A 21083-nucleotide genomic window follows, 5' to 3' on the forward strand; every position below is an offset into this window, starting at 1 on the left:
CGCCCTAAAATTGTCAAAATAAAGTTAAATCATTATTACTCCTTCTGGCAAAAAATGAACAACTTGTGAGTCTTAATTATCAACTTTTTGGAAACTCACAGGATTGAAGAAAACCCGGGGGTTCAGTGGTGTAAAGTACGCAAAACCCATTCAGTTAGTCACGCTCCCCGTGGATTTTTACCAATCAACCACATTTGAGTAATTGTTTATAATAACTAGTGTTTTTAAAGACTCACGTGACCCCGTCTATTGGTTTACTGTCAGCTGAAGTCTCAAACCGGAAGGCACGCGTAGAACACATGAATTGAGTCTACGCGTAAGAAAATAGTGCAGAAAGTTTTCATGCATTTCAGTAAATATGTATTATAAAAACACGCATTAAATTTTTTAAGTCCTCTGTGTATAAACAAAATTCTATTTAGAAAATAAACAAATAGTTTTATTGATCAAAAATATTCTTGCTCGGGTTCAAATGTGGAATGAATTACGTTACTTAATGCACAGCGCCGTTGACGATTCAGTTTGTGTACGAGCTCATTAATCAATAGAAGAGGTTGATGGTGGAATCGAAATTAAAGTTCCCAAACGCAAAGTGCCATTTTTGAAAAGTTGTGAATTTTATTTTGACAACCTTTCACCTTAATACTACCAAACTTTATGCGCAAGCCGAAGTTAAAATTTGGACGGGTTATATATACACAGATGTTTTACAAATTAAATAGGTGTTTCATTGGCTTCCAGTCTACTTGCGGTATGACTGCTAAGTGCTTTTCGTCTCTAAAGGAATTTTGTACAAAGAAAATAAAAACAAGTCTGAATTTGCCTTCTCGTTCGTTGGCTCTTTAGTTGATTAAACTGAATTTAAATTTTAAACAATGCATTATAAGCAAAATCTATAATAGATTATACATTTTGGAAGACTTATACATCATATAATATATACAATCTTATCGATTGAAGAACCAAGTTAAATGTTAATGTTCATGTTTTCCGGCTTAGTTGGAATCAGGCTTCGGGTGAATTACATTGTAAAATAATGCATTGCATTACCATTACTTTATGAATTAGGGCATTAAATTACCATTACCATTACTTAATTTTCTTGAAGTAATGCATTACATTACCATTACATGAGTAAAGTAATGCATTACCATTACTTTGTGAAAAGTCAAAAAGTTTTTAAAAAGTAATTTAAAAACTAAATAAAGAGTTTTTGTAAATATTGCATAAATAAAACATGCTAAAAATATTTACAGGTTCATGTTCATGTTCACTATCAGGTTCAAATTTAATGACTTATACAAGATTGCTGTTGCACTTGTAGTTCTCAAAGTAAGGTTGGTCCCGTATAACATTTACACGCTAATGGCGGAGTTGACAATCTCTGTTATTTATGTCTCTGATTTTCGGAGTATGATTTTTAATGAAAGGAACGGTTGTATCGTAATTCGTGTAGGTGATGCACGCGTTAACACTAAAAAGTAGTAAGTGGCGAACGGATTTATTTTTACCTATTAATTTTGCATGAATCGCAAATGAACAATATCGTGTCAAATAAGTCGGTCTTAAAAATCAAAATGGCAACCGTGACAAATCTTTTTATTGTCAAAGTTCTTGGAATCTTATTGTAATAAAAATATTTCTAACGTCAGGTGCCTGTGTTTGTTATCGGTATAAAATGTTCACTTTGTTTGTTAATTCAGCAGTTTCAGAGTTTTCGGGGTTTTCATAAACCTTGTATAACGGATACCGTCCGACTTGTGGGTTTTCTCTTGGATCACAAAATTGAATAACTCTAATGATTAAAATCATCTACTTTAATATAGTTGTTTGATTTTCCCGGTTAGTAGTAATTTTTAAAATTATTCCTTAATTGGGGTCTTATTTTACATAATAAACCGTTGTGTCAATTTTCTACAATTATGAAGGCCGGGATTGAGTAAAATTTAGACAGAGTATCAGACAATTGCAAAAAAGCCGAATTAACATAGATTGTAACAACTAATTCAAACTCATAAATTTTGGAAGCATTTTCGAGGAAATCCAGGACAATTACAAATTCAAACTTTCAAGATTCCGTCTTTCAGTACTCTCAGTACTTTGATTTTAAACTGGTTGAAGCATCCTAAGAGAAATGTTTTTTATATCCTAAGAAAAATGTTTTTTATATTAAATCTACAAACCTTTAAAACTTTGTAATTTTATTATATTTTTAAGTATAATACGAGAATAAAAAACACAAAAGGCAGTCTAACTTTGAAGATATAAGTATGCATCTGATACATTTTTAAGAAAAAAAACCCGCATATATTGTTAATGCTATGATCACTAAAAAGCTGCTTCTTACATCTGACATTCATTATATTTTCATTATCGGTTGACTAGAGGTGTTCATCATCCGGAAATAAATATCCGTATCATACAATTTTTGATAACTACAAATGGGGGAAACTTCCGCCAAATATAAGGCAAAAGAAATTGTCCAATCGGAAGAATAAACCAAGGGTCAAAGTGGATCAATCGACGAGGACGTGATACCGATTCTAGAACGAGTGAAACGCTTTGAACCGGTGATGGGAGTTTTATTTTAAGGTATAGTTAGACATGCTGTTGATATAATTTAGATCATAAACCAAATGACATGGTTGACGCGCCAATGATCGTACATTAAGATATAGGCGTGTGCAAAGTGGGCTGGGCAGCCGGTGTCTCCCGACCAAATTTGATCCTCTATCTTATCAACTAGCCACACCCGCTGGGTTTTTTTTACTCATTCCAATACAATTTTTCTTACAGAATATGTTAACATTTTCTTGATAGGGCCTAATTTGCAGGATAAAAGGTAAATCGATGTTGACCAGAGTTATGCCCCTTCTGTTTGTAGTTGCTATAGTCAATCTCAAAAACGTAACATTTTCACCAGTGTTTATCAACAATTAAATTAAATCATAGGCTATTGTGACCAAAAAAAAATAACATACTACGACATGATATCTGACGTAATAGAAATTTGTAAGACTACAGGCCTAATAATTTTTATGATTATAAATTTTAAGAGGGGGGGGGGGGGTGGAATTAGACGTAAACAGTGTGATTCAAATTGCACAATATACTACTCTCTTTTGAGAAGAATAGACAGAATTGACAGCGGGTAAGTGTTGATTTTTTTTATGATATACGTGTGCATTAATGTTTAAAAGTAGAAATAATAGGTCTGTTACAAAAATTCAGGGAAACTAGAGTCAAACCATGGGTCGAAGCATAGACCATCTTCGGTTCCGACATTTACACGTTTTTCAGAATCTAAACACGAGGGCTGCAAAGAGAAGTGGATGAAGGCTATGCCTGTCCACTTCTCAAAAGAGAATACACAATATACATGGATGCATATACAAATGTAATAAAATGTTTATGTCTGTCACGTTTCAACCGCACAACTCTATGTGTTTATTATGCATGAAATTATTGTTTATTTACACCCATCTCTTTCTGGTAAGCTTGCCCCTTGTGTATTCCAATTACACATTTACATGTAGATACATTAATTTTGGTAATTTTCAGAAGTTATTTAAGAGTCTGCTTCTGAAATTGGGGTCTGCTTTCCATGTCCGCTCTGGCTCAGCTCTGGGTCTGTCATAGCAGACCCCGAGTGGACACAGACAGCAGATCCGGAGATTGGTTGGTGTCTGCTTTCTGTTAGGTTGGGTCTGGTTGGTACTGTAATTTTGTTTAACACTACTTTGTTGTCCTACCGATTCTATAAATACCCATGAAAATTGTTTACAGGATATGATAAAAATTATGTGCAGGAAGTCAGCATTTAACGGCTTGTTTAAGATCCAATGTTATTTCCCTTTCCTCTTTTTTTTTAACAGATAAGTGTCAGTACAGAAGAAGAAACTGATAATTATGTCAACCATGGATTCCTCGTCCAGACTTCCATCAATAGGGGAATATTATGCAGGAAAAAATATATTCTTAACAGGAGCTTCGGGATTCATTGGAAAAGTGCTGATAGAAAAACTTCTAAGAAGTTGTCCTAATGTGAACAAAATATTTATGTTAATGAGACCAAAGAAATCACAAGACATTGACCAAAGAGTTGAGGAGATATGTAAATGTCCAGTAAGTCATCATCTAAATAAGTAAATCCCAAAATATTTCATGGAAACACTTCGTGAAAAATACGAAAAAAGTACAAAGTACATAGACAAACTATGCCATAAATATTTTAATATAAGATCAAATTCTATTTAAATTGCCAATACATGTATAAGGCATAGAATAAGTCGAGCAAAAATGTTTACAAGGAATTGAAATCTTTGAATTGATTTTGAATGGATTATCCAAATATTACAAGAGAACATGCAATGTACATGAGTGGATCCCAAAACAAATAGGTATAGCGCTTTTCCCCCTGATTTCGCCTACACCCGTGTTTGAACGGAAACTACCTGTTAATAAAAATAAATACAGGTAGCTGTCGCAATATGATTTTCAAAACCTAGGTACTGATTTTATAATCGTGTCAGTAACCACTTATTTGTCTTAAATTCAGGAACTCTGTGTATTTCAATTTAGTTGAAATTATGAACTGTGATAACTTTCAGCAAAATGCAATAAATGTAGGTGTATATAGAGAATAGTGTTACTGAAGAGATCTGGTGTGCAGTCAAGCTAATTAAAATAAGATCTTAGATCCGCTCACTACGATCGTTACACCTAGTGTAGCGATCGTAGTGAGCGGATCTAAGATCTGATTTTATAATTAGATTGGGTGTGCAGTCACTGTGCTCATATTCACAACTATAAACAAGAGAATTTAAAAAAAAAGTTCCTCTCTATTCTTATTATGCTTTTAGTGAAAAAAAAAAATCATTACTTGTTGGAATCGATCCAGCGACGGCATGACCAAAAAGACCTCAGTGTTACCACTAGGCCACACATACAACACAAATATGGAATGTCCTTTCAATATATGTGCCATAGTGGCTATATACATGAACTTATTAGAAAGGTCACTAAGTGAAATATTTGTTTAATTTTCAGTAAGAAGACCACGTTTAACCAAAATTAATCCAATGATTACATATTGTATTAGAATAACTGTAGAACATAATTTTAATTGGCTTTCTTGGGATTAAAGTGGTTAAAGTATAGTTAAATGCCTAACTGTTTTATTGCATACTTACTATTTTTCAATATAAACCTAGCAAAATCTAAAGATTTAAATGATGTCGTGTGTAAGATAATTAAGACTCTTTTAACATGGTTAATGTGCAATTAGTGTTACTCTGAATATATTTTGACTAAATATTGTATAAAATTGAAAATGTCTGTTGTTTGCAAAAGCGCTATATTGTATAGGCGAAATCGTATATTAAGTGCGCTATACCTCTTTGCACAGTTCATTAAAAAATATAATTCAATGAAATTGATATAAAGTTTTTGAGAAAACCTGATGATTCTTGTTCATATTACTTGTATTGTTTACAAAAAAATATATTTAAAAATTTAAATTTTATATTTTAAATTGTTATTTTGAATATTCTTTCTTAATTTTGTAGGTCTATGACAAACTGCGCAAGGAACAACCGAACTTTCATGAAAAATTAGTCCCAATCTTTGGAGATATAACATTACCGGAACTTGGAATAAAGCCAGAAGATCTGAAGTTACTTTGTGACAATGTGAATGTTGTGTTCCACAGTGCTGCTACAATTAGATTTGATGAACATTTAAGGTATATAATATATATGATATATACCTCTTTACTGGCTATGAGGACGATAGCAAGTTTATCGTCTCCCGAGACAGCAACCACTTCACGAGGCAAAGATAAATGTTTAAATAAATTGTGTTATTAATTAAATTTGAGATGAACTCCAGTTGCAAACCTCGTATTATACTCAGAATTTCATTATCTGATGTTAAAGTCTTGTATTGATTTAAGAATTGTTTTACTCTGCCTCCTTTAAAATTCTCTACATCTCTATTTGCTTTAAGAGAAACAAATTCAAAGCCTTTGCAAAAAATAAGTTTCTGGTTTGTGTAGGATTGTATCCCATTTGTCTACCAACCAAACTTTTTCTGGAAAGATGCAGTACATGTACTACCACTACAGTGCAACAATCTTGGATATAACTACTGTACCAACACATATATTATCATCAGGAAAAAATGTGTGGTGTAGATTCAAATTGGTTTTAAATGCTCATATCCATCTCCACTTCACCACCCCTGAGTTCAACATTTCTTTACTAGAAAATTGTGAAAAATTGGTAATTCACTTGTGAACATGCATTTTTTAATGAGAGCAATATGACAAACTGGGTTTTTGTCTATCTTATAGGGTGGCAGTAGATATGAATGTCATTGCAGTAAGGAAGATGACTGTTTTGTGCAAACAGTTCAAACACCTTGAGGTAATTGTGATACATGTACCATTTTTCATTTATCATTCTGAGTGCTGTATTTTCCTAGACCTTCATATTGAAACAATAGAGTTGTTAATTCTTTTGTTGGAACTTGTCAAAGTAACATGTAGATACACTAAACTATCTCTCTCTCTCTCTCTCTCTCTCATTTAAATAACAAAAATTGCTCTATTGTGTTAAATACAACTGCTTATTTTAACAATGTTAACAATATTAGTTGAGTTCTTGTATCAGTTTTTCTAATTTGTGTTTGCAGGTATTTATACACATATCTACAGCTTATGCCAACTGTGATCGTCCATTTATCGAGGAAATGGTATATAATCCACCCGTGGATCCCCAGAAATTAATAGATGTATTAGAGTAAGTATTCTTTTAAAAGATATCCATTTGTATCATTGATATTTTAGGGCAATTAGGCTGTGTAGGAAAAAACTGAAAAAGAAATAAAAGAACAATTTTATCGGTATTAAAAGGAAAAACCATCAATATTTTTTTCTTTTTACACTTTAAACTTCTTGATAAAATTCCAGATATAAATTATAACTGAAAAATTTCTGTGCAAAAAATTACATATTTTACAATTGCAAATAGATTGGTTAACATTTTAAATTAAAAAGAATGTCTCTATTCATTCCAAGTTTTTTTTTATATATATATATATATATGACTGCAAGCCTTGTTAAAAATGTTGAAAGAAAACTTAAAGATGCTATTCTAAATTGCCTTTCGATCAATTTGCAGGTGGATGGATGATGACATGATCACCTCAATCACACCCAAGCTGATAGGTAACAAACCGAACACGTACACCTATACCAAGCACCTGGCGGAACACCTGCTGGTCAAGGAGGGCTCGGACCTCCCCCTGGCCATCGTCCGACCCTCCATCGTAGGGGCTGCCTGGAAAGAACCTGTGCCTGTATGTATACACCAGTTTCTTGACTTCATTCCGAGTTATAGATCAGTGAGGTCATTTAAAAAAAAATGTATGAGCCATGTAAGGAATACAATAAGATAGCAGTCATTAAAAACAATGTACGTTTTTTTTATTTTGTAGGGCTGGATAGACAACTACAATGGGCCCAGTGGGTTATATGTAGCAGTAAGTATAAATTGTAATAGATGAATAAAATGTTTATGTATTCTAACAGAATGACTGAAAGTTTAAGGTTTTATATTGTTTTTATTTGTGAATTCAAGGCTGGGAAAGGGATCCTGAGGTCCATGAAGGGAGACTACCGTGGCGTGGCAGACATAATCCCGGTGGACATTCCAGTTAACATGATCATTGCTGCCGCGTGGTACACTGCGGTCACCAAACCAAGCTCCTGTCTTATCTACCACAGCACCACTGGCTCCGTCAATCCATTCACTTGGGGAGAATTAGGTCAGTTACTTTTACCATTCAACCTGAAGCCAAACACTTGTACCTTTCTTTTGTTTACACATATAAATTATATTGAATTTAACATCTGAAGATTTTCATTGAAACAAATGCAAAGCTAAAAATATTTGTGCATTATATTTCATTCTTGCACACACCATCCGTTAAATTAAATTGATTTTATGCACATTACATGAACAATCAGCAAATGTGAGAACTTAATTTAAAAAGATCGGTTGTACATGTATTTGCTTCCTCAAGAGATATTTCTTATTACTTTTTAGGTTTCTTTTTCTCATTTTTACACAAGTTTTTTTTTGAAAACTGATGGATTTTGTTCAAATTATTATTCAGAGGGAGTTGTAATGAATTTCTGGAAGAAAGTGCCTCTTGATTCCTGCTTTAGAAGACCAAAGGCTGCCCTTACTAGCTCAGGGTAAGGAGTATTTGAATATGTATACTGGTATATTTGAAACTCTGGAGCTTGCATTTTTTAAAAGCTTTATTGGAAAATGTATGTCTTCTTTATTTTGTAGGTTTCTTCATGACTTTTACACATTTATTGAGCACATGCTCCCAGCCTATGTAGCAGATCTTGGCTATTGCCTGCTTGGAAAACGCCCAAGGTACTTTTATTTTCTATCTGAAAGATTTTCAGAGCTATTTTTACAAAATTGATAAGTTGTATAGCTGCCAGTGAGCAATTCTAAACAAAATTTGTCCAGCATTTGAGGAATTGTGGTTGCCGCCCACTTTTTCTTTGATTCCTAGCTGTTTACTTTTCTAAAACACTTTTAATATTCATGCAGGATGGTGAAGATCTACAATCGTTTGCACAAAGCCATAGGGACTTTGACCTACTTCACCATGCACTCCTGGGAGTGGTCCTACAGCAATCTGGACATGCTGACCAGTCACATGTCACCTGAGGACAAAAAGGTAACACACAAATATAACACAATATAACAAAATGACATTTTTAAATTAACTAGAAAATATATATAACCCATACATCTTGATATGTACATGTTAATCTTTAAAACCTGAAGAAAATTAGTGACAAAGTGACTCAAAAATAATATTTAACTTTTTGTTTATGAAAACAGAAATATGAACATTATTTGATTTGGGTATTAAACTTAATTTTTACAACAGTTTTGACAGTTTATTCATTCTTTTGATAATCAGGTGATTGTTAAAATAAATGGGTTTTTTTTCAAATTAAGTTTTATGTCATCTGCCTTCTCACTCTGATAGTAAATGTGAAACTTTCTTATCTTGCAGTGTTTTTACTTTGATCCCCGAGGTCTGCATTGGCCAACATACATTGAGAATTACTGCCTAGGAACCAAAAAATTTCTTCTGAATGAAGATTTATCAGGGTTACCAGCTGCCAAAGCCCATTTAAGAAAGTATGTTGTCACTCAAATGGCTTTGTTTTGGTGCCAGTTTTCATAATTTTTCAACAAGTCAACACTCATTCAACAGCTTTGTTTATGAGACCAGATTCTGTTATAAAATATTGATGTTTTCTATTTTTCTAAGGTTGAGGAACATTCGATACTGTTTCAACACCATTGTACTGATAGCAGTGTGGAGAGTGCTCATTGCACGGTCAGAACTGGCCAGAAATCTGTGGTACCTGATTATTGGACTGATGAACAGATTTGTTAAATTCTTTCGCTTGACAAGTACCATCCACAAGCAGTGAAAGAAATGCTACCAAACTGACAAACTTTGATGGCAAATCCACATAGACAATTTTTCCAGCATATTTCAAATTTTACATCAACCCTGTCACAATTAAGACTCAAATTTTTGTTGGTATATATGCTTTACATGTTGAGTCTGCTGCTGATGTTTCAAACATGGAACAAAGGATGCAAAGAGACTAGGAAAAGAATGTAATTACCTGGTATACCCCCGCAAACGAAGTTTATGGGGGTATATTGGATTCACCCTGTCTGTCTGTCTGTCCGCCTGTCTGTAGACCCAATTTTGTCCCCCCACCCTGCAATTTTTATTAAGATCAAACAAGATATAATGATTTTATGAAAATTTTCATCTTCCTTATCCTATATATTCTACACTGATGTTGAAAAGTAAGGGAGGTAATTTATTAACAAGATTTTATTAAATAATCAATTAATAGTAAACACTCTAAAATATATTTATATAAATACATCCAGATGGAGGTTTTTTGTCTTTTTTTTTTAACTAAATTTTTTTGTTTTATAAGTATTCTATCAACTGACAATGCAAACTTTTTGTTTGTCAATCATTAATTCTTAGAAGTTAATAAGAACATCTAAGACAAGTGTGGCTGAATTCAGTTGTCCCAAGGGGGCCATTATTTGAGCCATGGTTTAGATGGAGCATGTGTTAAGGGGAAATTGATAATTTGTAAAATGGGCAGTGATTTGTAGGTTATTTTAATACTGTTTCATATACACCAACAATTTCTATCATTATAAGGAAATAAATTATACCATTGTTAATATTTTAATACTGTCATATATACCAAAAAATTCCATCATTATAAGGAAATAAATTATACCATTATTAATAAAGAATTTAACTATTCTTAAAAGCTGTTTAAATTTATTAGTCAAGTAAATTCATGAAGTGACCTTAAAGGGCATTAATGTAAATGAAATTCAAAATAATTAATATGTTTTTTGTCCCATTTGAAATTAGCCTTGCATGGATATTAGTCCCATTAGGACAGTTCTAATGTTTGTATGATATAATGTATATGTTATTGCTGATGTTCCATACATGAAACAAAGGATGCAAAGAGACTAGGAAAAGGATGTAATGTTTGCATGATATAATGTATATGTTATTGCTTTAATATTTATTGTAATTTTTTTTTTATACATGACAGTTAATGGATTTAAGTTGATTTATTTTACCAAATAAAATCCAGAATTTTTGATAAAATAGAAAATGTGTTTTACAATCATTTTACCATGTGTGAGAACAGTTGCTATTCTTCAATTCTTCAACCGATAAGCTCACCAATACGAAGGGAGGGCGGGGGGGGGGGGGGGGGGGATTATGCCATACCTGTGGCGCCGCTTCAGGCATCCAGACTGGGTTAAAGTTTATGAAGCAGGTCCTTTATCTAAGTTATTACTTGTCCTATCTTCACTAAACTGCATGGATCGTGCATCTGGACCTAATTAAGGACTTAAAGACCTAATCCCAGGAACATGAAGCAATTTCATACTTACTAGTAGGTCAAAATGCTGAATCTAGGCCATTTATTTCAGTTGCAGGATGAAATGTAGTCTGGTATCCGTCCCCGCCACTGCGTTTTCACTTTGTTTTGGGGTCCACAAAACGAAGTGAAAACACAGTTGGGGGGGGGGGGGGGGGGGTACCAGACTAGATGTTGAGCAGGCTTAAGTTTTTCGAACAGGTGTCTTTTGATGTTCATATCTAAGTTACTAGTGGCTGGTGCGTCTTAAGATGCACTTGACCGGCTTGAACGTTGAATCTGTGTCATATAGGTTTTAGAGGCTGGAGGGATTAATTTAAAAGTTTTTGGAACTGGTTTAAGTTTTTGGAGCAGGTGCCCTTTGATAGACAAGTCTTAGTTGTTATTAGTTTAATCTTTACCAAATTTTGATAGCTGATGCATCATCTTGTAATACTGATACAGTCCACAGGCTTGGATGCTGAATCTGAGCCATAGGGTTGGGTTATTGGCGGAGGTTAGCGTTTCTGGAGCTGGTTACATGTTTATGTACATGTAAATAACTGAATAAGACCGGTACTATTTTTTTTAAACTTGCGTTGTTGATATAACTATGAAAGTGAATCATAGAAGTAGCTTTAGACACAGAGTGATCTTGATTATCTAGATGCTTCAGCTGGTATAACATTTTTGAACAACTCAAATTTAGAGGCTTAGGGTCTTTGAGCTGGTCACCAACTGAAGTAATTTTTGTTCGTACCTAATCAGACTTAAGGTGGTGTGGGACACTAGGGATATTCACGTGGATAAAAGTTCATTATAATCAAAATACTTTCACTAGTTTAGAACTTCAATATTTGACTTATAATATGTATTAAAAAAAAATTTGGAAATGTAAAAATATAAATGCCCCTGTGGGATTCAAACTCATGACATACAGATTAGTAGTATATGCTTTAATCCACTGCATCACGCTGCTAAATAAGAATTTATGGGGAGAAAACAATTATAAAATCATTTTACTTGATTTTATTGTTAATTTTGATAGGAAGTACGTCACAATATGGAGGCCGGTGTCCCATACCATCTTAATAGTTATAACTATGGATGTGTAAATTGAAGTAGCTCATGTAGCTCAATACAGATACAGAGCTTTATCTTGATTAGCTTGATGCAGAAGCAGGAGGAAGTTTTTTTTTGAGCGGTTAAATGCAGTTTAAACATTGGGAAAAAATACTGTATTGATCAACTTTCTTGGTTCGTATAACTTTGCATTTGAAACATGAGGCTAACTTCCGATCAAAGTGGCCTGATCTCCATTATCAAGGATGCTATTAGTAAGAAAATGTTGCTCTACCTCAGTCAAGCCCTTCGGGCTTTATTGGATTTGATCACGCCCCGACCGAAATTATTATACATATATTACATGGCTTCGAGGGCGACATACCAGAATATTTGCCCCGAGGTGACAGGAAAGCCATGGAGTGTTATGTTGCCCGATGCTGCGGGTTATGTATTTTTTCTGCAATGTATCTACCATCCCGCATGAATCACCAAAAAAAAGCATTTTATTGTTCTACATGCCCCGTTTATCGATTGGTCGAAATCTACAGCGGCTGAAACTGAGAAGAAATTGACAGGTCTGAAATTGACACGCCCTGTTTATCAATTGGTCTAAACCTGCAGCGACCTACAAAATATCACGGACTGCACGAAATAATCATGATGATGTCTGACTCAAAGTCTCACAGGAGACGATTTGGCTGTTTCTTTTAGCTAACGCACTTATGTACATTAACAGTAATTTAGTGAATTTTACATACTTTTCATAATCAGTTTATTAATTGGTTAAGGTGGAATATCCCTCTGATAAAAGAGATAACTTCTGTAGAAAATAATCTCACTTTGTTTCTGGTAACTCACAATTATTAAGGCATGTAGCAATAAGGAAAGCAGTGCTGGGCCCCAATTTATGTTGGAAGGCGACATTTATTTAATATTCAATTATAAAAAAAAAAAAAAAAAGGAAATTTGAACCAAACCCAAACTTTTGGCAAGTGTAAAAGGTAAAGAAATCTTTCACAAAAAAATGCAAGAAGCGAATTATATTTATCAAAATTTTAATGAGGCAGTGTCTACATGTATACCCATGTATACCCCTTCCCCTCCCCCATTGGATTAATTTTTTTAAAAAGAAATACTACTAAATTTTCAGTACATAAACAGTACGTGTTTGATGTTTTAGGCCATAGAATTTTGGATGAAATTTGCTCTCTCCCTCCCCATTTATAGCTCGTTCACAAAGGTAATGAATTATAATTGAGAAAAACTTGACCAAGACAATTGCAAACTCTAGACTTAATTATCATCGTTTGAATCATAACATTTCAAATATTTAAAATTGAATATGGGTTTTCTTATCTGAGAGAGCAGATATGGGACAACAAAATTAAACAAATAATAATATTACATTATATTTAAGACAATATATCCCTTTATTGAGATCATACCAATTACTGGAAGATCATTCATTTGATCCCCTTTTAGTGTTACAACAAAATGCTCTCACGACTGGTTAACATTTTAACATTTCTAAAACATATGGATCCATTCACACGAACTATTATCTTAATCAAATTTAAAAACAGAAAACATTTCTGATTAATTAGAAACTGTGGCAATTTATTAAGTACTGTATGTAAAACCTTCAATAGTCTATGATAAAGAAAGATAATTCTTGCTAATTGAGGCAATTTTTGTTACAAAACTATGCAACAAAGTGCTCTTCTGAACTAAAAAGCACCGCTTCATTATGTTTTCTAACATGAATTGGCAATATATATAACTATATATTATTTTCATTTACATTTAATATTTTTAATTTTACGCTGCGATGGTAAAATTTTGCTTTTTCTTTCCACTATGTCTAGTTTTCTTCATAACATGATTAGACACATTATCAATTTTTGAAAAATCTAGCAGCGCTTCATCACTTCAACTTTGTTTTATCTGAATCTATTGATATTGACTTTCATGAAAATCAATATGAAATTTTTTTTTGAAAAAATATGGTAAAATTAATAGCAGAGGGATATTACACCTTAAAAGAGAAAAATGTTAATATAAACAATAAAATGCTTTCTTTGATGATTCATACGGGTTATAAAGGTAGCGATCATTGCAGAAAAAATTTACACAAGTAATGTATTTTTTCTGCAAAGTCGCTACCTTCATATCCCGAATGAATCACCAAAGAAAGCATTTTATTGTTTAAATATTGTACTTCTTTGGTAGCTTAATCATCGTATTGACCTAAAAAAAACCCAGCAATAATTGTATAATTATACAATTACTGCTGTTTTTGAGGTCAATACGATGATTTCGCTGAACACCAGCAATGATTGCAATTTTTTTTTATTTTTTGGAAATATAGGCCCAAAGAAAAATGATAATTTTCCTGAAATGTTTGATAAAATTTGACATGGAAATTGATAACTTGAAGAAATCAAACAAATATTTATAGTTTGAACTATTATTCAGTTATGATTTTAATACAGTATTAATTTGAACACATGACTATAGTACATGTATGTCTATATAGTGACTATAAAAGTAAAATCCAAGTCAAAGTTTGAAATTTCTTGCTTTACTGGTGGCTTCAAAGGCCAGTACATAATGAACACAACAACCGATGTTACAAAATTTTTGAGCAATCAAATCATAACGCAAATAAAATAAAAATATAGTAATGTCATCTTTCCAAAACTTTGCATACAAATAGACATACATTTAATGTCTCATTTAAATGTAAATTTAAAAAAAACTATTTTATTCAATAAGTTTGTTTGGCATTGTAAAATATAAATATACTTTTAGAATTAATACGTGATGCAGAATTTTCAGACTAGAGGTGACCGAAAATGGCTACCCAAAACCTAAGGAGCGAACCTCTTTAAACATCACAAAATTTAATGGAAAAACACAGTAGAATGTAAACATAATACAATATCATGTCGTATCAATAATATTGCTATCGTGAAAATTTATACCTATAGGGTTGTTTAATTATTCAGAGAACATTTGTAAAATTAGTTTACTTAAAAAATAATTTTTTAACATTGCCAAAGAAAATCAAGAAAAAAAAATCACATTATAATAACAGAGATGGAGATGTACAGTATGCCATGTAGCGTGCCATTAGTGATCGTATAAATTCAAAATGGTCGCAATGGTAACATGACGTTTAAGGGAAACATTTGTCCAATTAATCTGAAACTTGTGTCAAATAATAACAAGTGAAAAGCTGTTAATGTGACAGCAAACCGGGTTTTCTTTTATGTAAACTGTATCCATAATCCATGTCAACCCTTATCCAGTGAAATGGAGTACCCTACATGTATATGCAACATTTTCAAAAGTTCAAAAGCTAGTATTTTTTTCATAAATTATCGGAAATCAAAATCCTAGCAATATGCACACCTCTGATATATGTACAATTGATCTGCAAAAGAACAACTTCCTATCTTAAGAATTGTAGGAGGATTTATCCGTACAATGAGGGTACCCTATATGCAATATTTTGCCAAAAAATGACTAAGTTCAAAAGCTGGTATTTTTTTCATAAATTATCGGAAATCAAAATCCTAGCAATATGCACACCTCTGATACATGTACAATTGATCTGCAAAAGAACAACTTCCTATATTAAGAATTGTAGGAGGAGTTATCCGTACAATGAGGGTACCCTATATGCAATATTTTGCCAACAATTGACTAAGTTCAAAAGCTGGTATTTTTTTCATAAATTATTGGAAATCAAAATCCTAGCAATATGCACACCTCTGATATATGTACAATTGATCTGCAAAAGAACAACTTCCTATCTTGAAAACTGTGGGAGGATTTATCCGTACAATGAGGGTACCCTATATGAAATATTTTGCCAAAAAATGACTAAGTTCAATAGCTGGTATTTTTTCGATAAATTATCGGAAATCAAAATCCTAGCAATATGCACACCTCTGATATATGTACAATTGATCTGCAAAAGAACAACTTCCTATCTTGAAAACTGTAGGAGGAGTTATCCGTACAATGAGGGTACCCTTTTGGCAGCCGCCCGCCCGCCATTTTCACCATTTTAATAACCGGATTTTTCCGTTGGAAAACCCGGTTAAAAATTCATACATGTTGAAATCCCAGGGGATTGGGTAGAATCTCAATAATAGGTTGAATTTTTGCAAATGAAAAAAAAACAACCGGACAAAATTCATTTAAAACAGCTAGTCTCTTGACACTTTGCCTATTACTCTGAGATTTGTATGCAAACATCAGCAGAGATCATAGTTAAAATACGAGATTCAAATTTCACTTAAAACTATATAGAGAAATTATAAATCGAAACACTATTCACTGGCGGATTTAAGGAGGGGGGGGGGCGTGGAGGGCGCACGCCCCCCCCCCCTAAAATTTTCAAAGTATGCATGACGTAGATAATTTGATAAATTTTATATAGAAAAGTTAGCATTTTGTGTTTCATTAAGGTCTTCCGTTTCCAACGGAAGACCTTTCTATTATTGTGCGGGTTAAGATTATTCTTATTTTTCTTTTTTTTTTTTTCTTCCTAGACGCGAACTTTGAGGCTTCATATCTTGCTCATTTCTGAACGGATTTTGCTCAAATTTTCAGGGCTAATGGACTTTACAAAACACTATCTTCATCAATTCATAAAAGTTAGAATTCCCTTTCCGTTAACGAGTTATTCCCCTTTTAAAATTTTTTAGGGCCTTTGGTTTCCAGACAAAGGCTCCGAGACTATGATAGCAGGGAATGGGAATCCAACGAATTTGAATAACAAAGACATTGAAGTTGTATACATCGGTTTTTGTTTTTGGATTACGTTCCTTATTTAGGAAAAGGTAGGGGGTCAAAAAACAGGATTCCAAAAAGTGCAAAAATTTAGACATATTTTCCTTTATATCTTTTTAACGAAAATTTTTTTGTTAAGACATGTAGAATAAAAGTTGTGCAGAATATCAAGGGCTTCATTTGACACCAATAAAAAAGGGCTGGCCCCTTAAATTAAGGGCCAATAGCCCCTTAAAGTTTTTGCTTAATAACTCAAAAACGGTTAGGATTTTGATATGGATGTCGCTGGAAAAGTTGTTTGTTGGGATCTCATAAAGGTCGTAACAATATTATTTTGTAAGTGATATGTGTAATATGAGTGTAAAAAGCTTTACATGTTGACATGTACCTGTTTTCATTAGACAAGTTAACGAAAGTCTTTGTGCGTACAACTGGCATAAAGTTGCCGCAGAATGTATGCTGGTTTATACAGGAGGCATTAATTTATAAGAATTTTTTTTTTGTTGGAGTACATGCTTTTTTAAGGAGTTTAAGTCATTGTTGTTAAGTTCTTATAGTGCATAATCAATAAAAACGGCAATTGGAAAACAAAACATTCTTTTTCTTTTCTATTTAACCACAAAATATGGAATTAAAAAACTATATGAATTACATTTTATTTATTAACTCCATGCATTTAAAATCTACCTTGAATCAGAGCTGTGTGTGTGTGTACCATTACGTAAGCTCTCCCTCGCCCGTGGCCGAGAAAATCGGTCACCATGCTCGCGGCTGTAGCGGTCAGCGGTTATCTAATACACGAGAGCTGTGTCTCTCATATACATGTATGAGTTTATTTAGCCGCGAACCCGATAATTGGTTTCGTTTTGATTACACAATTTTTTTATGGATTAAACGATTGGGTGTCATTTAAGAAATCGTTCAGTTAATTAATAAAAGCAATGTCAATCTCAATCTAAAGCAATAATAGACACAGATCAATTGTGGGTTTTAAGTTTAAAATAAATAACTTTTATTTGATAGAGTATGGTCATTATACTGCAAACTTTTCAAATCTTCCTGGGTTCTGAACTGTGCCTGTCTGTGCGTTGTACATATACCTTTACGTAATATATCCTTCGCCAACGGCCGATGAGATCAGCCACGGCTGCACTACCTAGCGGTTATTAAGCGGGTTTTTAATACACAAGATTCTCACACTGCGACGCACACTTACATGCATATGAACGTGTTTGAGTTAATATAGCCGTAAAAACAGGAACTGTTTTAATTTAATCCTATAAAAGTTTGTCCATCTTGTATTTATTCAATTGAACATTTGAGTGTAAATGAATATTAATGAGCGATATTACTCCAAATCGTAAACATCGTACATTTAAGACATAAATTAATGGTTAGTTTGTTTATGTAAAATATTTTAGAAACTTTAAATCAACCCCCCCCCCCCCCCCCCACACACACACACACAAATAATAAACCTTTAAATGATGATCATCCCTCGCACATGGCTGAGGAGAACCGGCGCCAAGTAATCCGGGGTCGGTTCGTGTTCTTCTACATGTGTACTTTATCGCGCGTTCATGTTTCATATTTTGCACGGACACAACTATATTTTATTATTTTTTCAACTATTATATTCGTTTAAGATGAAAAGATAAACAGGTAGTTTAAAAATCAAATTATAATCAAAGTTCCATGTAACATGTTTGCAGTAGGTGCTAGCACGATAAAAAATGTCCTGAATTGAGGCATTCGATGATTTTTAAAAAAACAATGCACATGAATTTTAAACAACTTTAGATTAGATTCTATCGGTCACATATTAAACACTTCTGTAGTTTTTCTACATGGTCGTTCGTTTCTTTGTAGAAGCGAACTCATTGCTGCCCCCTCCCGCCCCGCTGACAGGAGCTCGCGCTGGACTTTTTTAATTGTCAAAACGATATCAAGATCTATCGAAAATCATTTTTGGTGGCTTCTTCTCATGTGTAACATTTTGTTTCATATTCCCACCCGTTTGTTTATTCGGTCAGTCTGTGTAAATTCAATCGCCACATGCGACCGAGAATCTTGTGTCGCTTCAGCGCACACAGCTCGGAACATATATATAGCCCCAGATCATCAATTGTTATATAATTGAGTAACTGTTGGAATGGTGCTTTTACATAAATAATAAATAATAAAATCATCCAGAAAAAAAGTTACCGTAACTCAATAGTCAATACCAAAAATAAAATCCGTATGATTGCTAACTGAAATCGGTATTTCAGTATTCGGCGGGATTTGATTTTTCTGCTAACATTAGTATTTTTATTGGTTTCAGAGATTACGATGTAAAACCACAAACAGTAAATACACCTGATATTATTTACATTGATAATGTTGAAAAATATTTAAAATTAAATTAGTCACATTCGTAAGATAAAAATGTTCTACGAACAACCGATTATTTTTTTTCCTATGTCGTGTCATTCGCGCGTAAATAAGTATGTTCTGTACACATATATACATGAACCCAGAAAAAATTCAAATGATTACACAAAAAAGAAAGTTGTAATTAGTATTTCGGAATTTTTTTCTGAAAGTAATTTCACATTGTATTGAAAAGAACAAGAAATAAAAATGATTTAAATTTTTGACTCAATATTCGTATATATTACCGGCGCTTCGTACATGTGTAACGGCGTACAGTGTATAGATTATTATAATCTGTTCGAATTAAGTACCATGCGTAAAGATCCCCATAATAATTACTAGTAATTGCATGACTGTGTACATTGTAGGCAAATCCCTGTGTGTTAATTACTTCTAAGACTCTTTGTTTTCCATTAACAGTGGTTTAAATAATTTTCAGATAATTAATAAAAATTTTGTCATTTGAATTGTATGCTTCATCAAATACTGATTCCGATTACCTTGAAGTAATTAATTTTCGATTGGCTATTGACAAAGAAAGAGACGCTTGACCATCCAATGAAAACAAATACACAGAGGTTGATTGACAGGTTCAGCCAGGTGCAGGAGACACCCGATGTCCGAGGTTATGTGTGCTGCTTGTACAAAGTCGAATGGTCTCAGTAAGAGTTATCGATGTGAATAAATAAAAAAATATATATGCTTATCAAAACATGATCGTTTAAGTTACAGCGAAGTACATTGAAGCGTTTAATAGGGGTTTACTCCAGAAAAGTTTCTACCTAATGTTTTCACTGACCTTTGTCCAATCAGATCGTAGCTGGGCGGAGTTAAGACATTGCCGCTCGTGACTTGAATGAGAGAAAGAAGAGAGAGAGAGAGTTGAGTAAATTATAAGTGGTGCCGATAAAGGAATAATCATTAGTTATAAACTTGCAAACAAATTAATTAAGGTCTGCATATAAAAATTACATGTGTATCCTATAGTGTATAACTTTAAAGCTTTTTAAAGAACGATTGTGAAAATTTCTTTGGCCGCGTGCCGTCGACAACATGCACATGGATAAGAATGACGTAGCTTATATTCAACTAAATTTCCTAGCATGGAGTTCGAGAATACGGACATTAAATATTTTAAAATGCGAACGAGTAATCACTTATGAACATGATGAATTTAGATGTAGTGTAAAGGAAAGGCAACGAAGGCGGATGCTTAGTGGAAAAGTAAAACGTCTAAGGTAAAGAATGTTTCACACTGAGTAACCATGAAGAAAGATTTTATACAAAGTAAATTTACAACCTATGTTTAATTCCAGGAAGATTCGGCAAACTTTGATTTAATTATTAACGGTAACACTTGTAATAAAAACAGTTTCTTAAATATTCGTACAGTCTTCGATGTTTGACATTACCTTATCCTATTACTGATCTATATATATACATCGTTGTTCCCTGGTTAAAGAATTTCAAAACACTTCAAAGTTTCATAAATTTATAAGATATACTATGTCCCGAGTTTTTTCTTCCACCACTTTTTGCTTGATATTTCAATAATAGTAAATACCTTTGTGCTAAAACTACGTTCGTCCACTTATATGAAAAATGTCCAGATTATATGTGTTGAAACGCCCCCTCTATCGCTTCAGGTTTCAATACACATCCCAATATTGAAAGTCTACGGGGATTTTGCATTGCATCAGCCATTAATAAGCCCGGATGATAACGTTTAAATATTGCGCGAGGTATCCCGAGTACTTCCGAATGGAGAAAAGAT

The 21083-nt window shown here is 33.2% G+C and overlaps 1 protein-coding gene across 1 annotated transcript; it reads left to right on the forward strand.

The window, feature by feature from the left end:
• Positions 1-2442: 2442 nt before the first annotated feature.
• LOC105342321 (fatty acyl-CoA reductase 1) lies at positions 2443-10762 on the forward strand. Its single transcript, XM_011449235.4, has 13 exons — positions 2443-2592; positions 3876-4125; positions 5568-5743; positions 6353-6425; positions 6694-6800; positions 7182-7359; positions 7498-7542; positions 7641-7827; positions 8179-8260; positions 8361-8450; positions 8634-8763; positions 9109-9236; positions 9370-10762. The coding sequence occupies exons 2-13, from the start codon at positions 3910-3912 to the stop codon at positions 9533-9535; spliced, it is 1578 nt and encodes a 525-aa protein (XP_011447537.1). The 5' UTR covers positions 2443-2592; positions 3876-3909; the 3' UTR covers positions 9536-10762.
• The last annotated feature ends 10321 nt before the right edge of the window (positions 10763-21083 follow it).

Source organism: Magallana gigas, chromosome 5 (assembly GCF_963853765.1).
Source record: "Magallana gigas chromosome 5, xbMagGiga1.1, whole genome shotgun sequence".
NCBI lineage: Eukaryota > Metazoa > Mollusca > Bivalvia > Ostreida > Ostreidae > Magallana > Magallana gigas.

Coding starts and splice junctions, on each gene's coding strand:
- LOC105342321 (XM_011449235.4), top strand. CDS start 3,910: ATGTCAACCATGGATTCCTCGTCCAGACTTCCATCAATAGGGGAATAT. Junction 4,126..5,567: donor AGGAGATATGTAAATGTCCA/GTAAGTCATCAT, acceptor TTAATTTTGTAG/GTCTATGACAAACTGCGCAA. Junction 7,543..7,640: donor CCAGTGGGTTATATGTAGCA/GTAAGTATAAAT, acceptor TGTGAATTCAAG/GCTGGGAAAGGGATCCTGAG.